Here is a 17,712-nt window from a genome sequence, read left to right on the forward strand (position 1 = left end):
CACAATTACGTTTGCTCTTGCACCAAAACTTCGAGCGTTTCTTCAAGAGGATGATTTCGATAAAAAGTCAGGAATGTACTTTTGCATCTTTGAATGAAGTCGATTATATAGTAACTCATGTTGACAGGCTGATCTACTGGCATTGCGGTCACGCGGTAAGTCTTGAGCAGTGTAGAGGAAAAGTGTATTACAGTCTGGATTAACGACAAGCTATAGAACGAATATCAAAGACAGAGTGCACTTTAAGAACCCAAAGTCTCCCAACATCTAGTTCTTCACCTCCGTCTTGTTAGGAGACAGCACATCCTCCAGCCACTTGTACGCGACTGGCAGACTATGCGGGTATCCCATGTGCACCATGCCCTCGAAGAACCGACCTTCCTTGGGGCCGCCATGGTTGAACAGAATCAGCGAGTCCTCAATGGGCACAACGCCGTCATCAACGCCCTAAACATGAAATGTCAATACTTAAAACCCACAACTTCAGCTTCGAAGAAAGCACTTACATTCAGCAACAGGAGTCTGCAGTTAGGCTGGTCCATGACACCGGTCTCAATGAGAGAGAACTTCTTCTGAGCATTCTCCTCAAACTCCTTCGTGCTGGAGTATCCATACTTCTCAGCCCAGCAGTCGGTGATTCTACCACGCACATTAGCCCAATCCATTTTACCACATTCTTTCTCTCGTCTCAGAATCCGGGAAACACTCACGTAAACGGATACTCATGGTCGTTAACCCGACTCAACCACTCCTTCCCCAAGAAATGATGCGAACCAGGGCCATGAGCCACACATCCCACCAACCGCTGCCGATGCGTAGCAGCCGCACGAATAGCATAAAACCCACCCGCACTCAACCCCCAAACGGCAACATGGCTCATATCCAGCTCCGGCCGACTCGCCATATACTCCAACACACTATCCCACAACCGATCCGGCGACTCCGGATCCGCAGGGTCCGCCGGACAATCCGCCGTGCCCGGGATCTCAACGATAACAGTCGCCCAGCCGCGTGCGAGAATCTCATGCGTCCGCTGACTATTGTCCGGTCTGTACCCGTCCAGCCCGGTCATGATCAGCACGACGGGAACGCGGTTCGACGCAGACGCTTCCTCCGGTAAACGGATGTAGAGCGGGATGCTCGAGCCATCTTTGCCGGAGGCGTGCTTGTGCGGGATGACTTCTTCCTTGAGGGCCGGATTCCAGAGTGACGCTGCGGCTAGGTAGAACTCTTTCTGGCGGTTGAAGGCGAGACGTTTGAGGGATGTCTCTGGGTGACTTGCGTGGCTGACGTAGGGGAAGCGGGAGATGCGGAGGACTACGGCGGCGCGGCGGTAGAGGTCTGAGGCGCGGTCTGGGTGGCCGTAGTTTAGGGCTTCGGTGGCTTGTTTTGCGAGGGAGTCTGCTATCGGGAGGAAGGCGTTTGTGTAGGCGTCCGAGAAGGCGTCGTTGATGTTTTCCTAGATGTTGTTAGGGAGGGATGAGTGCTGGGTTTGGGGGGTGGGATGGAGCTTACGGCGATTAGCTTTTCAAAGATGGGTTCGAAGTCCTCGATGGAGCCGTCGTGGAATGGGTAGATTGATTTCTGGCACTATTATGTTGCGATTGAGGGTTGGTTAGTATTTTCTTCCAAGTAGATCTTCTATCGGATCTAGATATTTGGTGCCGATGTATCGTAGATGACCGAAACATACACAGAACTTCCACTTGGTCTCCCACAGAGCCTTGATGGACCCCTTGTGTGGGTAGACGGTGTTGAATTTGTCTCCAAGAATCCAGGGCGTCATTTTGAAGGAGAGATTAAGGTAGTATATGATTCTATACGTCTGTATGACAGGTGAATATTGCTCAAGTAAGAGGAAGAAAATCCGAAGTAAATGAACAATTTCGACGGGCGAACAGTCTTTTAATTAGATCTATTTTACAACTCTGATTAACACAGCCGAGAACAGAAAAGGACCGGATTAGGTCTACGTATAACGAGCGTGATGTAGATGTGTATGAAAACAGTAGGATGTGGGGGGCCGTCCGCACGAAGTTGGATGCAGGCGAACCAGAAGAGACATGCGGAGCGACATAGTCTATTGGGCAGACTGGGCGGTTAAAAGTACAGTTGTACGATCAAGGCACTGGTTAATAATTATGAATGTTACCTGCATTGGAGGTTTCCGAAACCGGGGGTGTTTCTGGAATTGCTGGAGGGATTTGGGCAATGCTGGGTGGGTACAGTATCCAGTCATTCAGGAATGCGACGGGTTTAACATGATTTGGTGAACTTGGCATTGGAAGGACGAAGGACAGTAGACTGAGAATTCGCGAAGGAAAATTGGGTTCTGCTAAAATTATTTCATACCTATTGTAGGGGCCTCGAGTATCAGGGAAGTGCGACATCAATGAGGGTTACATTCAATAACTTTGCAAATGCGCTTCCATCAACGCGTGTTGTGGAGGATATTTCCCGCGATATTGTATTCCCATCACCAATCACACTTTCGAACAGGTGCATACAATGAACGTATCCTAATTGAAGAGAAATTGGAAAGAATGGTTTCGTTTTTAAAAGGCCACAGACCTCTAAGTAGGTCGTATGATGGAACTCAAATGACTCAAAACATTTAAGGGCATGAAGCTTATATACAAGCCCTGGAGAAATGATTAGAAAAAGTAAAATGCAGATGCAGATGCAGATGCAGATGCAGTGGTCTACTGCTAATGCTCGTACTGCTGCCAGTACTCGTATCCCTGAGGAAGATCGTTGGGACTGGAGCGGAGTAAATTAGCGCGGTTTCTGAGGACAGAGTGAAGTGAATATGACATACCCATTGTCGTGAGTCTCGATAACATGGTCACCAGCCTTGACGTAGCCGTTGTTCTCGTAGGGATTAGGCCACAGGCCCCTGGATTAATAATTAGTATACAGCGATTGATATTTTGAGACACCGGGGCAACTTACTTGGTATCATCGTTGTGAGCGATGATAGGCTGTCCATCAGGACCGTCACCAATCTGTGCGTCGGACTTGTCGCTGTGCGGGTTGGGCCAGGCACCCCTGGACGAAAGAGTTAGTTTGGTATTTTTCCTGGATTGGAGAAGTATGCATACTTGGTATCCTCCGAGTGGGCGTAGTCAGCATCCGGCCCATCGCCAGCTTGGGCATGGCTCTCGTCTGTGTGAGGCCGAGGCCAAGGGCCGCTAATAAAATGATTAGCATGCATCTCAATAGTCTAATGGTAGATCAACTCACTTGCTATCGTGCTCGTGCACGTAGATTGGCTCGTCGGGCGGGGGTGGTGCCAGTGGCACGGGGTAGACGGGCACACCTTCCGCGGGCTCCGGTGTAGGATACTCAGGGTACTCGGGCATTCCTTGAGGAGCTGGCTCCTGGGGAGCTGGCACTTGAGGAACGGGAGGCTGCGGTGCGGGTGTCTCCTGCTGAGAAGCTGGCTCCTGGGGAGCTGGCACATGAGCAACGGGGCATTGCGGTGCGGGTGCCTCCTGCTGGAGAGCTGGGGCCTGTGGCGCGGGCCGCGAGGGAGCTTCCGGGGCCGGGGCCTCATGTGCCGGCTGCTGATGAGGCGGTGGACGAATATGATGAGTAGGCGTAGGTATCGGACCCTGCCCAGGAGGAGGCACCCAGGTATGCTCGGGTGCAATGGCAGCAGGAGGAGGTGCCTGGGTATACTCAGGAGCAGTAGCAGCAGGAGGTGGCGGCACCGAAGTAGTCTGAGGCTTCTCAGGAACAGGAGCAGGCGCAGAAGAAGCAGCCACAGCAGGGGCAGACGAAGCAGATGGAGCAGATGGAGCAGCCGCAACATCACCCGTGTGGTTATACATAGCACCATAGGTATCAGTCTCAACCTCAGTATTCGCACCAGACAAATCAAGACCCTTCTTGCCCGCAGCATTGCCATTAAAAGGGTCAGGATAGGCAGCACAAGAATCATAGTGGCTCTGGGGCGGAGCATGCTGCGACTCCGGGAATGTCTCAGGAGCCTCGATAATCGTAGCGACGAGACCAGCCTCGACGTGCCATTCGATGTGGCAGTGCAGCAACCAGACGCCGGGGTTATTCGCGCGGAAGCGCAGCACGGCATGGCCGTAGTTCTGGACCATGATCGTATCACGGCGGATGGGAGTTTGCGAGATGTTCGCGGAGTAGGCACCGGTAAAGTAACCGCCATCAACGCCTGTGCGCTCCAGGACCTGGAACTCGTGGCCGTGTAGATGCCACGGGTGCAAGTTGTCGTGGTGGTTGTTGATGACGATCTCGACGACGTCGCCGTAGTTGACCACGAAGGGGTTGACTTGACCGTAGACCTCTGGGTTAGACGCGAGGTCTTTGCCGATTGTGTTGGCAGTGTACAGGGTAGGGACCTCCTGGGGAATATAGGTCTTGTTGTTGATGGTGAAGCGCCGGATACCGTTGATCTCTGTGGAGGAGGTATCGATGATAATCTGCTTGTTCACAGGCTGGAGCAGAGGCTCCTTGTCGAGAGGAACGAAAGCGACGTCGTCCGCAAAGTCGAACTCGTACAGAACAGGGGGAGGGGGCAGGGGCTTCGCCTCGTCGTACACCAGCCAGGCAGTGACGTTGGGGTTGTAGTTTTCAGGAATGGTCCGGTTCTCGTAGATGAACATCATGTTGATATCCATGGTGTCCCAGATGGCAAAGTTCTCGCTGGCGTCAGGCTTCGTGTGGATCAAGACACTTGTGCGCTGGCCAGGAGCAACACGAAGCATCTTGCTGCCCACAGTATAGGGTTCAGTGTATACACCATCAACTTCGACAACAGTCATCTCGTGGCCGTCCAAAACCCAGGTATGACCGGGCCAGTTGCCAACACAGATAATGTGCACAAGATAGGTCTTGTTAGGCTCGACCTTGATCTTGGTGTTGGTAGAATCATTGATCAGAGCCGAGTTGGGGACAGGCTCGTTACCAGCAAAGGCTTGCAAGTTCTCCTCTGATAGATACTCGTGGAGCAGATCGGCCATTTCGCGGTGGTACCATTCGCTGAGAGTAATAGTGAACTCGTCATCATAGTGGAATGGCGGCTTGGGGTCGTGAACAATGAATGCGCCACGGAATCCATCCGGGTATTGTCCCATGTTGTGCGAGTGATACCAATAGGTTCCAGTTTGATTAGCCTTTTCTACCGAGTTAGCAGATGTGTCAATGTCTTTATCTTCCTGCAGGCTGTACTAACATAGAAGGAATATTGCATGTGCGAGCCGGGAGGAATAGGACATTGGGTCACGGAGCTGGAACCATCCATGACACCAGTGTGATATTGATGGAAACCGTGCCAGTGAACACCCGTCGACTGGTTACCCAGTCCGTTGTATACGTCCACAATGACCCGGTCACCAAATTCGACATCCACTTGTGGGCAGGGCCATTGGTTGTTGATACCAATCACAGGCCGTTCATATCCATCCGGCGAGGCGTTGACCCAAGTAACGTTCCATTCGAGATGGACGTCCTTGGCGGCGACCAGCTTGGCGGCGAGGCCAGCCAGAAGCAAGAAATTCAACTTGCCCATGACGGCTGTCGATGTAACGAGCGAGTGACAATCGACTTCTCTGATTCAGACAGATAGCTAAATCCTCCGAGTCGAGGTAGCCGATAACAAAAAATTAAGAATTATAGTACGAATAAACCCAAACCGATTGAGGTTTGTCGACAGAATAAAACGAAGGTCGGCGCAGGTCGTCCGCTGCGATGTTGTTCGAAAAATCGAAAGCTCCATGAGGGCAGGGGAATGCCGTATTTTATCCTAGGGCTGTGATATCGATCTGTGCCAGGGGCAATGTTTGGGGCGGTCCCTGATTATCCGAAGCCATCTCTCCCGCAATGCCAAATGCAGTACCGTCATTCAAGGGACAGGAAAACAAAGGTAACCTCAGTGACAGTGTATGCTCCTGGCGCTGCCTTTCCGAAGGCTTTGTTATGCGCCGAAGCATCCGGGGGGCCCCTGGCATGTCGATGATCGCCCGACTCGGCCATGATTCGGGGCTTTTAGGCAAGGGGGCACATGCCGGGCTGACCAGTTTGGTAAAATGTAAACAAAAGCGGACAGTCGAGAAGAGTACTGTACTGTAGCTATCACGCTGGGTATTCTTCATTATGAGCTGCGTGATTCGTTTCCGGTGGTAAGAAGAAACGTGGAATCTACGGGGTTCCATTCGAAGGAAACCAGGCTCTTGCAACCAGTCCATCCATATGGAGCCATTGATGTTGGCTAGATTCTGGGAGGCATAGTATTCAAAAGGCCTCACCAACTGGGATGCATTTTGTATGGATATTCTAGCAAGAATATCCCATGCTGTGGGTATAAAAGTAGTTGCGTCCTCCGGTTGTACTACTGTATTCGGCAAAGAACAACCAGTGCCAACCACCTTGATCCATCCAACTACGGCTCCACTCGACGGCAACTTACGAGGGTCCTTATCGGAGGACCACCATTTGACCAAGGGACCGTTAAGATTTGCGCGATGATCTGCCTCGTGGAAAAAAGACTTTCAAAGAGTATCCAAGTGGGGTGACCTGATGCGCGACACTCATTCGATGGAGACTTAATCTCCATGCGATAGGACGATAGGAGACAGTTACTGTAACCGCCGATAGAACCCTCTTGGGGAGTGCAGAGTGGAGGGAAAGAGCAGGATATATCTTCCCCCGCCAGCTGAATCCGGCCGTACCTGGGCCACGCTGATAGATAGTCTCAGGGGTCCATGATTGGTGCGATGAGACAGCTCTTGGCTCGGAAGGATTGATTCTCAGCAGCAGTTCTGCTGATGCAGATGCAGAAGTGCACCGTCACAGGGATTCCCCGCAAGCCCACAGAACCTCGAGTTGTTCAGGTGTTCTAGTGTTCAGGTACCAAATGCACGACATCCAAGTCCGTGCGGGCCCGGGAGCAGCGCCTAGCGCGGGGCCTGCGATAAGCACCGAAGCTGGTGGGGTTAGTTTTTTAGTCACCCAAGATAAACGGGTTGCACGAAGAGATTGGGTAAACGGGGGTCATGATAAAGCAGGAGAGGAGAGGAGAGCGAGGAATTAATGAGGGTATGTGTGTGTGTGTGGGGGGGGAAGTTAGTAGTCTTTGGGAAAGTAGAGAAGAGCGTGACTCGACCATTTTGGTCGTCCTTTTTTTCTTTCTTTGCTTCTTTTCTCCTCCTCTTTTTTCCACTGCCACCCCCGGATTTTAAGGACAGCCAAAAAAGAAAAGATCAAAAACAGTTTAGGCTCAGGAGGTTTATCTCTGGGCCCATCATTCCGGCTTTTGACTCATATTCATAGCTTTTTCACCACTTTTCCCATCGTCGTGCTCCCAATTCCCACTGACGCCATTCCACCACCAGCCAGCACTGCCGTACCACAGTACCACGTCCCGGCAATGGCGTAATAGAGCTGCATCACCACCAACCACTATGCTAGTTCGGTCACATCTGGCATCCAGGAGACAACATCACTAAATCATTAAAATTTATCGTGAAAACCCCCTGGAGGATCTGCATATGTTGGTCTTGCAGTCACGCAATTCCCCTATTCATCGTTACCATCATACAACTACCTCGCAAACCCCAGTTAAAGTCACCATCAATCCTTTTCTGAACAAACGTGGGCGTGGTGAATCGCACGTCTTCCAACAATAATGGATCAGTCCATGACCATGATCGATGCTCAGGTGCATTTCCTAGTGAGTCATTCATCTCCTCGGAATATATCCATCACCAGTCCTAACAAACACCGTCCATAATTCCAGGAGGAGCATCTAGTCTTAGTTCACATCCCTCTGGAACTGTATCCCTACTTTTTCAAACCAGTTCTAAGACTCATCTTTGACGAGATCGCTCCGTTGGAAGATACCAACGAGGACGAAGAGGACGTGCTAGATGACCTCGAGTCTACTTCTGATACGGGTGCCGAGGCCGAGTACTGCGAGCCAGCCTTCCTAAACGTCTCCATCACTCCCGTGGAAGTCTCGGTGATCTGCCCTAGACGTCTGGTCGAGAAGTACTTTGATCCTCTCATCAACCAACTCAACCAGATTGACGTTTCACTACGGTCTCGCGTGGATGTCAGTGAAAATGACTATATCGCCATGCAAGTGCTCGGCCAGGGCCTGGAAGCTGGCAAGCGAGTCCTAGAACTGACCAGTCCACTAGCCATGGCAGGAATGTGCGTATCCAAATCACCAACCAAACCCCAAACTATATATCCAGAAAAAAACCACAGAAACCAATCCGCTAACTCCTCTCCCAGCTCAATCTTCTTCATAACAACCTACTTCTCCGACTACATCCTAGTGCCCCTCCACAGCAAAGCCAGCGTAATCTCCGCCCTCGAAACACGAGGCTTCCAATTCGAAAACGCAACCACAGCATCCGTCAACCCCCTCAGCCCAACAGCAACCTCAAACCGAAAACTCAGCGACGCAACCCCATCAGCACCCCCGCAAACTCCACCCCCGTCAACAGTCGCAGAACTCCAAACGCGCACATTCGAAAACTTGCGCAAACGCCAGATTCTCCCCGCCGTCGACGACAGTCTCCGACTCGTCCAGTGCGCCGCGCACCACCAGTACCACCGGCAGGAAAGTTCCATGTCGATACTGCGCGATGCGCTGACGACAGTGCTTCTCGTTGACGAGCCACGGTTTTTATCGCTGACGCTCGCGGCGCTGGATCCGGCTGCTTCGTTGTTGTTGGAGAGGAGGTTGCTTCCGCGGTTTGAACGGCGGAGTGTGGACGAGGATGGGTCGGGGTTACTTCTAGGTGCGCAGGGGGACTATTTAGTTCCCATCATGCTGGATTTGCGTGATCTACCGCTGGAAGCATCGGGTATTGTCTGTGGTGTGGCGGGACGGCTTGCCGAAGCTACGCATAATGCGTCGCGGGATGGGACCGGCGAGGATACGATGTCCGTCGGCAGTCATGGGAGTAGTGTCATTGGCGCTGTTCCGAAACTCTTTGATACGTTCGGGACTAGATTGGGTATCAGTGAGAAGAAGTCGTCTAGTAGTCAGCATCAGCTGGCGCCGACGACGCATCGTCTCAAGCCGGATCTGGATGCGTCGGCGGATGCGGTTGAGATTAGTTTCTTGAGTACTGCGCGCGCGGGAACTATTATTGTGGGTGAAGATGAGCTGCGGAGGGCGATTGATGCCCTCGAGGCGGAGAAGGTGCAGGATTCACCGGCTGCTGAGGCTGAGGGAGTGTCTGATACTCCCGAGGTTCCTGAGGTTGGACTTGGTTTGGAGACGGATACCATTGAACCGACTTGAAGACGAGGATTGCTTCTCGTTCTTGCGAGTCCTCGGGATTTTAATGAAAAAAAGGGTCAAAAGGTCAAAAGCTGGACAAAAAAAGCGCTTTGATTTTCTTGGGCAATGTCTGTATGAGTACATGATTTTGATCTGATGTCTATTTACTCTGAGCCCTGGCGTTGAGGGTATTGTTGTTGCTATATGTTTATTTTATGATTGCTACTTGTTAATACGACAGATCTCCAGTACTGGAATGCCCATTGGAACACGTTCATATACTCTAAACTCGTACGTACTTCTATCTTTGCTTCGCACCTGTCCAAAAAATAAAAGTTTAAGCCGCCTCGTAGACATAGAGTGTAGAGTTATGCTGATCAGGGAGGCAGTAAATTCTCAGCTTTCCATCCACAACCGCAATGTCAATTGGGTTCTGCGTCACCGATACGCCGAGATCACTTGTCATCGCAATTGGAACTTCCCACAGCGGCAGCATGGTCTGGAGGTCGACCAGCGCAATGCCGCCCAGATTGAACGAGGGTCCAATGGTAGCGACTCCGCCACAGAACATGATGGGTCTGGGTATCTTGCATGACTGATCGTCGACACGGGCGGCCATGGCATCGGGAAGAGCGTGATGGCCGATGAACTTGCAGTCTTGATAATCAACGAAGAACGAGGGGTCTGCCATATCTGACTTGGGAGCCGTGAAACCGGACAAGGGTGCGAACCCATGGGGATAGTCTCTTAGCGACCAAGTAGTAGCATTACGGCCACCCCAGTTTAACGTGACAAGGTCATCGGCGACTGTATCATGGACAATTCCACCGTTGTGATCCTTGGCACGGAACATGTCCTTCTTCTGGAGCGTAAGCGGGTCGATCTGGACGATCGTCGCAGTGGTGTTTGGCCGGTACTGAGACAGCGTAGCCCAGAGATAGCGACCATCATAATCAATCCCACCAGTGTGATACTCGATATCTCCAGGCTTGGTCAGAGTGGCATTGGCAATGAGTCTGCCTTGACTGTCGTAGATGAGCGTGTGCGCGAAACCTGCGCCGGGAGTACGGTCGGTGCCATTGATCGGCTGAGGGTATTTCGTGGTCGGGACAGTCCATTGTCCGGCCGAAATGAAGTAGCGGTCGTCGCCGACACGGGCCATACCTTCTGGTTCGCCAGTATCGCCTTCGAACTTGGTCTTTGAGATGAGTTTCCAATTAGTGGAACGACCAAGATTTGGAAACAACTGAACGATGGACGCTCCGTCAGAAGTGGCGTGCGAGGGGGGCAGCCTGTTGTTTGGCAGGAAAGGCTCGTTGTGACGGGCCACGGAGACGTCAGTCGCCATGGCCGTCGCAATCGCGGACGCTGCAAGGGCAATTGATGAGGCTCTCATGTTGCTGTTTGGCAGTAGCAGCTAATCAAAATCTCGAGGGATGAATTAGGCTCCTGGCGGGGGTGGCGGGCTATAAAGATCCCCTGTAAACCAACACGGGACCCAGCATCGGGGATAAAGGGACAAAAATCAAGATTATGAGTAAGTCCGTGCCGTGTAACGTGCCGTTTAAGATGTGAGGTTATTTCTCAGGAAATAGGGTCGAGTGGAGACGTGGGCTGCCACGTTCTGCAGGAAGGATTGGCCGTTGGCTCAACCAAAGACCCGGACGGTACCTAAGAAGATGACTGTCAGCACTTGAGTCCAATACAGCCATGAAATTCATCTCTCAGTAAAATGAACCGCCACTTACTATCCGCACATCCGGCTGCCCAGTAGCCCTTCTCGTTCCATGCCACGCAGCTCACGGCCTTGACCGCCTCTCCCATTGACACCGTCGCAAGGGTCTCACCACTTAATACATCCCATGCGAAGACAGCTGCTCCAAGTGCAGCGTCATCGCCTTTGGGAGCGGCTTCACTGCCGCTGAGAACCACAGCATCGCCTTGTGCAAAGACAGAGCGAACTCGCAACTCGGTGTTGTGGTAAGTAGGGCGAGGCTTGGTGTTGAGTAAGTCCTGCACAGGTTGCTCGTCTTTCTTAGGAGGTCCGCCAAAAGCCGTGAGGAGCGTTCCATCCGTACGATCTATCATTCGGATGTAACTATCCAGCGTTGATGTCAACAACGCATTGCCATCTGCCGAGCACCGTACACTCGTCACAGGATGCGCCAGAACGTCGACCGTTGTCTTGCCCATGCGAACATCATAAACACGGACATGGCCGTCATAGCTACCGCTGGCAATTGAATACGTAGGCATATGCGCATGTAACGACGACACGGTGTCACTCGCTTCGGTGAGAGTTTGGATAGGCTTGTTGGCGTTGGACCGGGTATCCCATAGATTAATGGTTGTATCTGCACTGCCTGGATAGGAGGAAAGAAACTGGTCAGCAAGGTGAAGTTTAGCGCGACGAAAGCCGCGGCGTCTAAGGACCAAAGATCATACCAGAAACTACCACGGAATCACCCTCTCCCGCAAACTGCACGGCCTCGACTTTGCTATTATGTCCAGTCCATCGCCTCGTAGTCCCTCCCTGTTCAACATCCCACAAGAAAACCTGCCGATCGCCTCCCACACTAGCGAAGCGTGCATTGTCCGCGGCGACAGCTATGTCAAGTACCGAGTAACCGTGTGCTTCGTACCGCTGGATCGGGGTAGTTGTTTCTACCGGAGTCGCAGAGTTTTCTGCATTGCTGGGAACGGCACGAGAGAGGTGAATGGCACGGTCCGAGGAGCCTGTTAGGACGTACGTGCCAGGGTAGCTAGAAAAGGTGACCGCGTTAACGGGGCCTGGTGCAAGATGGAACGATTAGATTTTGATCACTCGGGGTTTCAGGGATACAAAGCGTACCATTGTGCGTTTTGAGAGTATGCAGATGTCGCTTTGCGAATTGTTTCGGGGGCATGACCGCTGCGAAGGGCTCGCGACAAGCGAAAGAGCGGATGGCGTGTGTTTTGAAGCTTGGTGGAACTCGGAGGATGTGCGGGCCTGAAGTTCGGCGAAATGGGCCCCGAGAACCCACTTTTAGCTACTAACGGGAGCTACAACTACGACGAACTACTGTTTGGAAACCATAGAAACATGATATAATCTGAAGAAAGCCAGTTCAAACAAAAACACCTAAATTTCAGACAAAGGATTAACTCTGTATTTTCCGCGCTACAGAATACAGGAGGGTTTATTATCAAGAATGTAGACACCATCGCTAGCTACCAGCGGTAAATGGATATAACAGAACAAAACGAACCAGCCCTTCGAAGCGAAGGTGCGCCCTCCCAAGCGCGTGAATTGCAAGACATTGGGTACTCAAGAGAAAGAAACGACGAGAGAACTGACACGAGTGTGCCCACTCCCTTTTTGAAAAACCATTCTAGCGACGACCGTGGCTGCGGGTGCCGGAGCCTTGCAGGCCTTCGATCTCTTGCTCGAGGGATTTGATGCTGCCAGAGGTCAGTACTTATGAAAGAAAGATTCAATAGAATGAGAGCATACGCAGCGTGAGTGGCCTCGAGATCCTTGTTGAGTCGGTCGCGCTCGGAGATGAGCTTCTGCTCCCACTGTCGGAAACGGCTCTCCTCGACCTTGACCTGCTCGGTGAACCGCTTGCGCAGGTTCTCCTCCTCTTCCTTGAACTTGGGGTTGTCCAGCTTGCGGGGCCGGGCCTCGCCAAACTTGCGGGTCTCCATCTGCTGGGCACGATAGGCCTCGTAGTGGGACTCCTCGGTGGTGTGGATGAGATCCAGCATGTGGGTGCGGATCAAGATCGAACGGAGCTTCTTGAAGTCACAGTGGTCCTCGTTCTCCACCTCGGCGACACCCCAGGCATACTGACGACCCTTGACGACACGGCCATCGTTGGCCTTGACGTCCTTCTCGGAACCAATGACGGCGAAAGGCATAGCAGCCATCAAGCTGCGGGCGTGGGTAGCGGCGTGCTCATCATCCTCCTCAACCGGTGGGGTGTAGATCTTAATGCCCTGGGCCTCGATAACGGCACGAATCTGGTTGTCTGTTAGTCCATAAAGCCCCCCAAGTTCATCCAAACTTCTCAGATAGTTTTCCAACTCACTCTCTCCTTGTACTTGGCCAGATCGGCGTGGCTGAGGGTATCGGCCTTGGCAACAACGGGGATCAGGTTGACACGGGAGCTCAGGCGCTTCATAACCTCGATGTCGAGAGGCTTGAGGGTGTGTCCAGTGGGGCGGATGAAGTACAAGCAGGCGTGCACACGCATGTCAATCTTGTCGCTACGGCGGGGCTGCTGCTCCTGGAGCATGTAGGACTCGTGCTGGTCGTCCAGGAACTCAATAATGGGCTGCCACGAGTCGCGGTTGTTGACGTAGTCACCGAAGCCGGGGGTATCAATAACGGTCAGGCGAACTGTGAGATGAAATCGAGCCGGGTCAATAATCCGCATATACAATCGGCACGATGTAAACAAAGCTCCCATCCATCCTCATCGACTAATCGGAGTCCGGAATATCGCACCTTTGAAGAACTTCTCCTCCAGCTCGGCCTTGGTGATCTCGATCTCGACGGTGCGGTCGACCTGCTTCTGGTGGCGGCGCTTGTGGTCGGCATAGTTTTTGATGGTGGTAGAGAAGAGGGTGTTGATGAAGGTAGTCTTTCCCAATCCCGACTCTCCGGCAACCTGCAGACAGGGTCATTAGTGTCGAGGCCCAAGTTGGGGGCATTCCAAGCTCAGACACACCATAATTGTGAAAGCCGCACCCGCTTCGCGACAATCTTGTGTCTGGATACCGTCAATTAGAAGCTGGCCTTGAGAGTCAATTCAGCATCGATTTTGTGTAGGTACACACCGCTGGTTGGGGAGCTAGAGCAAGTAAGCTGTGGTTAGCTCTCATGACACCAAAACGCGTTTTCGGAGATACGGGAAGGAACTGAGGTCTTACATTGGCAATGCCAATGGGGCTGGCGGTCTCCGTTGTGGACATGATGAGTGTGCTGGTCGGGTGGGGGGTGTTAAAGGTGGAAAGATGTGAAGAAAGCGACGAGAGACCCCTCAGGAATTGACCGGGCTGGAGTGGGAAGATTGGTCGGAGATCCTGGAGTGAAAAGGGGAGAGGCGATGAGCTACTCGTTGCTTGCTTCCCCCTGAATCTCCTTTCGTTTTCTGGAGTATACCTGGCCTTGCCTGTTTGGGATTAGCGTATCCACTATCCCCCTTTGGGTGCGGGACCGGACTATCGCTGATCCGAGGCTTATCTTTTTTGGATTTGGCGGTTGCGAGCAAAAAGACGAATTTTTGACCGGAGCGCTTCGAGCTGTCGCAAAGGGAAAATGAAGACAGACTTCAAGGTTGGTATGATTCCTCGGTGCTTCTCAGAAACTGCTGCCTAACTCTGTTTTTAGTTCTCCAATCTTTTGGGGACAGTCTACCGCAAGGGCAACCTGCTCTTTACTCCCGATGGCACCTGCTTGCTCTCGCCTGTAGGCAATCGTGTCTCGGTCTTTGATCTTGTACAGTAGGTTGTCCATACTTGAAAACTGCAATACCTTTTGACCGCAATTGCTTATACTCTGACTTTCTAGCAACACCTCCTATACCCTTCCCTTTGCCCACCGCAAGAACATCGTCCGCCTCGACCTCACGCCGCGAGGAAATCTCCTGCTCACGGTCGATGAGGACGGCCGAGCTATCCTGACCAATTTCCACCGTCGCATTGCGATCCACCACTTTACTTTCAAGGGTAAAGTGTCAGCCCTCAAGTTCTCTCCCTCGGGTCGGCACTTTGCAGTAGCCGTGGGCAGACGCCTTCAGCTTTGGCAGACTCCTTCGACGCCCGGTACCGAAACAAACGGGGAAATCGAATTTGCGCCCTTTGTTCTGCATCGCGACCTTGCGGGACACTTCGACGATATCCAAAACATTGAGTGGTCGAGTGACTCCCGGTTCCTGCTTACTGCCTCTAAGGACTTGACGGCGCGGGTATGGAGTCTGGATCCAGAGGAAGGGTTTGAGCCTACAACCCTGTCTGGACACAGATATGGAGTTGTATGCGCATGGTTTGATGCTAATCAAGAACTGGTAAGTTTTCCAATGAACTTGGTATCTATTTGTGGCATGAAACTAACCCCCCCTTAGATCTACACTGTCAGTCAGGATGGTGCTCTTTTCCGTTGGGAGTATCTCACGAAGAAGGACTTTGAGACGGGCGAGGACATTGCATCGGCTCGATGGAGAATTACTAAGAAGAACTTCTTCATGCAAAATGACGCTAAAGTCAACTGCGCCGCCTTCCATGCGAAATCCAATTTGTTGGTTGTCGGCTTCTCCAATGGCCTATTTGGGCTCTACGATTTGCCAGAATTCAACACGATTCATCTTCTTAGGTAGGCGTCACGTATCGACTTGCGTCTCAACTGTTTCTCTAACTCGTTTCTGTAACAGTGTTTCTCAGAGCAACATCGACGTTGTGACAATCAATCAATCCGGAGAGTGGCTTGCATTTGGATCGTCCAAGTTTGGCCAGCTGTTGGTGTGGGAGTGGCAGTCCGAGTCGTACATTCTAAAGCAGCAGGGTCATCTCGACTCCATGAACTCAATTGTCTATTCGCCCGATGGCCAGAAGATTGTTACAACTGCCGATGATGGTAAGATCAAGGTGTGGGATGTCAAATCAGGCTTTTGCATCGTGACTTTTACCGAGCATCAGAGCGGAGTGACCGCGTGTCAGTTTGCCAAGAAGGGTAATGTCTTGTTCACTGCCTCGTTGGACGGTTCGATTCGCGCGTGGGATTTGATACGGTACCGCAATTTCCGCACCTTTACTGCACCTTCCCGTCTCTCATTCTCTTCCCTGGCGGTGGACCCTAGTGGCGAAGTCGTGTGCGCCGGTTCGCTCGACGATTTCGACATTCACGTGTGGTCCGTTCAAACCGGACAATTGCTAGATCAGCTCTCTGGCCACGAGGCCCCCGTGTCCAGCCTTGCCTTTGCCGCCGATGGTAACCACCTGGTTAGTGGCAGCTGGGATCGCACAGTCCGCGTTTGGAGCATCTTCGGCCGAGCCCAGACCAGTGAGCCTCTCCAGCTTCAGTCAGACGTCCTCAGCGTCTCTTTCCGACCCGATGGCTTGCAGATTGCAGCCTCTACTCTCGATGGACAGCTATCCTTCTGGAACGTTTTTGAAGCGGTTCAAGAGGGTGGTCTTGACGGACGTCGTGATGTTTCCGGTGGTCGGAAACTATCTGACAGGCGCACTGCCGCTAACTCAGCCGGAACCAAATCCTTCAACCGTATTACCTACAGTGCCGATGGTAGCTGTATCCTTGCGGCTGGTAACAGCAAGTATATCTGTCTGTACGACGTAACGACCGGATCTCTTATCAAAAAGTTCACGGTTTCGGTCAACACGTCTCTGGATGGTACCCAGGAGTTCTTGAACAGCCGAGACCTTACCGAGGCCGGACCACGCGGTCTCCTCGACGAGTCTGGTGAGATGTCTGACAAGGAAGATCGCATCGACCGTTCCCTGCCTGGCGCGCATCGTGGTGATCCTGGCGTGCGCAGTGTCCGACCGGAGGTACGGGTGACCTCGGTTGATTTCGCCCCCAGCGGTCGCTCTTTCTGTGCAGCCTCCACCGAGGGTCTTCTCATCTACAGTCTGGACACGGACTTTGTCTTTGATCCTTTTGATCTGGACATCACCATCACTCCGTCGACCATCTTAGCCACTCTTGATGCCGCTAAGGCGGCCGCAGCATCTGACACCGTGGACGATGAGAACACATTCCTAAAGGCCCTTATCATGGCCTTCCGTCTAAACGAATCGAAGCTTCTACGCGCTGTGTACGAGGCAATCCCTCCCTCCGATATCCCGCACGTGGTGCGGTCCGTGCCTACTGTTTATCTGCCCCGCCTGCTTCGCTTTGTTGCACACGCAGCTGATGAGACCCCCCATCTGGAATTCAATTTGCTCTGGATTGAGTCTTTGTTCAGTTGCCACGGTCGCTACCTCAAAGACAACTCGGGGACGTTTGCGCCCGAGCTGCGTGCGGTCCAGCGTGCTGTCGACGAAATTCGAGAGAATCTCAAGCGACTCACTGAGAAGAATGTTTACGACCTGAACTACCTCCTGTCCAAGCCCGTCCTTGCCGATAAGAAGCCGTCCACGGTCTTACTTGCTCTGGATAACGGTGACGCCGACGAAGCCGATGACCAGATGGTCGAAGCTGACGACGATGACGAAGGTTCATGGATCGGTCTGGAATGAGTATCGTGAAAGATTCCCCTGTAATGTCTACTTTGCATGTGCGCCTGGCGTTTGTATATTAGGGATAAAAAAAGGCGAGCCTTTCAAAAGTGTGTATAGAAAAGGGTCCCTAACAGGGTCTTCATTGAACAATAGAAGCAGTTCAGCAAACAAGGATGCATTTCCGTTCCAAAAAGGGCTATTCTACAATGACTATTTAGTTTGTT

At 52.3% G+C, this 17,712-nt stretch overlaps 7 protein-coding genes across 7 annotated transcripts; 3 read left to right on the forward strand and 4 right to left on the reverse strand.

Moving 5' to 3' along the window:
* Nucleotides 1-267: 267 nt before the first annotated feature.
* On the reverse strand, nt 268-1,786 carry ayg1 (heptaketide hydrolyase ayg1; the record flags this gene model as incomplete). The annotated part of the gene is made up of 5 exons (XM_056906386.1): nt 268-447; nt 507-639; nt 711-1,459; nt 1,516-1,590; nt 1,694-1,786. 5 exons carry the CDS (start codon nt 1,784-1,786, stop codon nt 268-270), a joined length of 1,230 nt encoding a protein of 409 aa, XP_056770493.1.
* A 922-nt stretch (nt 1,787-2,708) lies between these two features.
* On the reverse strand, nt 2,709-5,542 carry abr1 (multicopper oxidase abr1; the record flags this gene model as incomplete). Its single annotated transcript, XM_056906387.1, has 6 exons — nt 2,709-2,760; nt 2,819-2,896; nt 2,953-3,048; nt 3,102-3,191; nt 3,244-5,152; nt 5,203-5,542. 6 exons carry the CDS (start codon nt 5,540-5,542, stop codon nt 2,709-2,711), a joined length of 2,565 nt encoding a protein of 854 aa, XP_056770494.1.
* A 2,115-nt stretch (nt 5,543-7,657) lies between these two features.
* On the forward strand, nt 7,658-9,289 carry N7458_003005 (ACT domain-containing protein; the record flags this gene model as incomplete). The annotated part of the gene is made up of 3 exons (XM_056906388.1): nt 7,658-7,702; nt 7,769-8,184; nt 8,269-9,289. The coding sequence occupies 3 exons, from the start codon at nt 7,658-7,660 to the stop codon at nt 9,287-9,289; spliced, it is 1,482 nt and encodes a 493-aa protein (XP_056770495.1).
* A 398-nt stretch (nt 9,290-9,687) lies between these two features.
* Nucleotides 9,688-10,472, forward strand: N7458_003006 (uncharacterized protein; the record flags this gene model as incomplete). Its single annotated transcript, XM_056906389.1, has 2 exons — nt 9,688-9,816; nt 10,065-10,472. 2 exons carry the CDS (start codon nt 9,688-9,690, stop codon nt 10,470-10,472), a joined length of 537 nt encoding a protein of 178 aa, XP_056770496.1.
* Nucleotides 10,473-10,954: 482 nt separating this feature from the next.
* Nucleotides 10,955-12,174, reverse strand: N7458_003007 (WD40 repeat domain-containing protein; the record flags this gene model as incomplete). The annotated part of the gene is made up of 3 exons (XM_056906390.1): nt 10,955-11,631; nt 11,714-12,058; nt 12,120-12,174. The coding sequence occupies 3 exons, from the start codon at nt 12,172-12,174 to the stop codon at nt 10,955-10,957; spliced, it is 1,077 nt and encodes a 358-aa protein (XP_056770497.1).
* Nucleotides 12,175-12,639: 465 nt separating this feature from the next.
* Nucleotides 12,640-14,224, reverse strand: aspC (septin CDC12; the record flags this gene model as incomplete). The annotated part of the gene is made up of 6 exons (XM_056906391.1): nt 12,640-12,709; nt 12,762-13,270; nt 13,339-13,649; nt 13,758-13,920; nt 13,981-14,022; nt 14,090-14,224. 6 exons carry the CDS (start codon nt 14,222-14,224, stop codon nt 12,640-12,642), a joined length of 1,230 nt encoding a protein of 409 aa, XP_056770498.1.
* A 346-nt stretch (nt 14,225-14,570) lies between these two features.
* Nucleotides 14,571-17,506, forward strand: N7458_003009 (snoRNA-binding rRNA-processing protein PWP2; the record flags this gene model as incomplete). Its single annotated transcript, XM_056906392.1, has 5 exons — nt 14,571-14,588; nt 14,643-14,755; nt 14,823-15,318; nt 15,376-15,623; nt 15,682-17,506. 5 exons carry the CDS (start codon nt 14,571-14,573, stop codon nt 17,504-17,506), a joined length of 2,700 nt encoding a protein of 899 aa, XP_056770499.1.
* Nucleotides 17,507-17,712: the final 206 nt, after the last annotated feature.

This window comes from Penicillium daleae (assembly GCF_028827525.1).
Source record: "Penicillium daleae strain IBT 16125 chromosome Unknown utg000002l_segment0_segment0, whole genome shotgun sequence".
Lineage (NCBI taxonomy): Eukaryota > Fungi > Ascomycota > Eurotiomycetes > Eurotiales > Aspergillaceae > Penicillium > Penicillium daleae.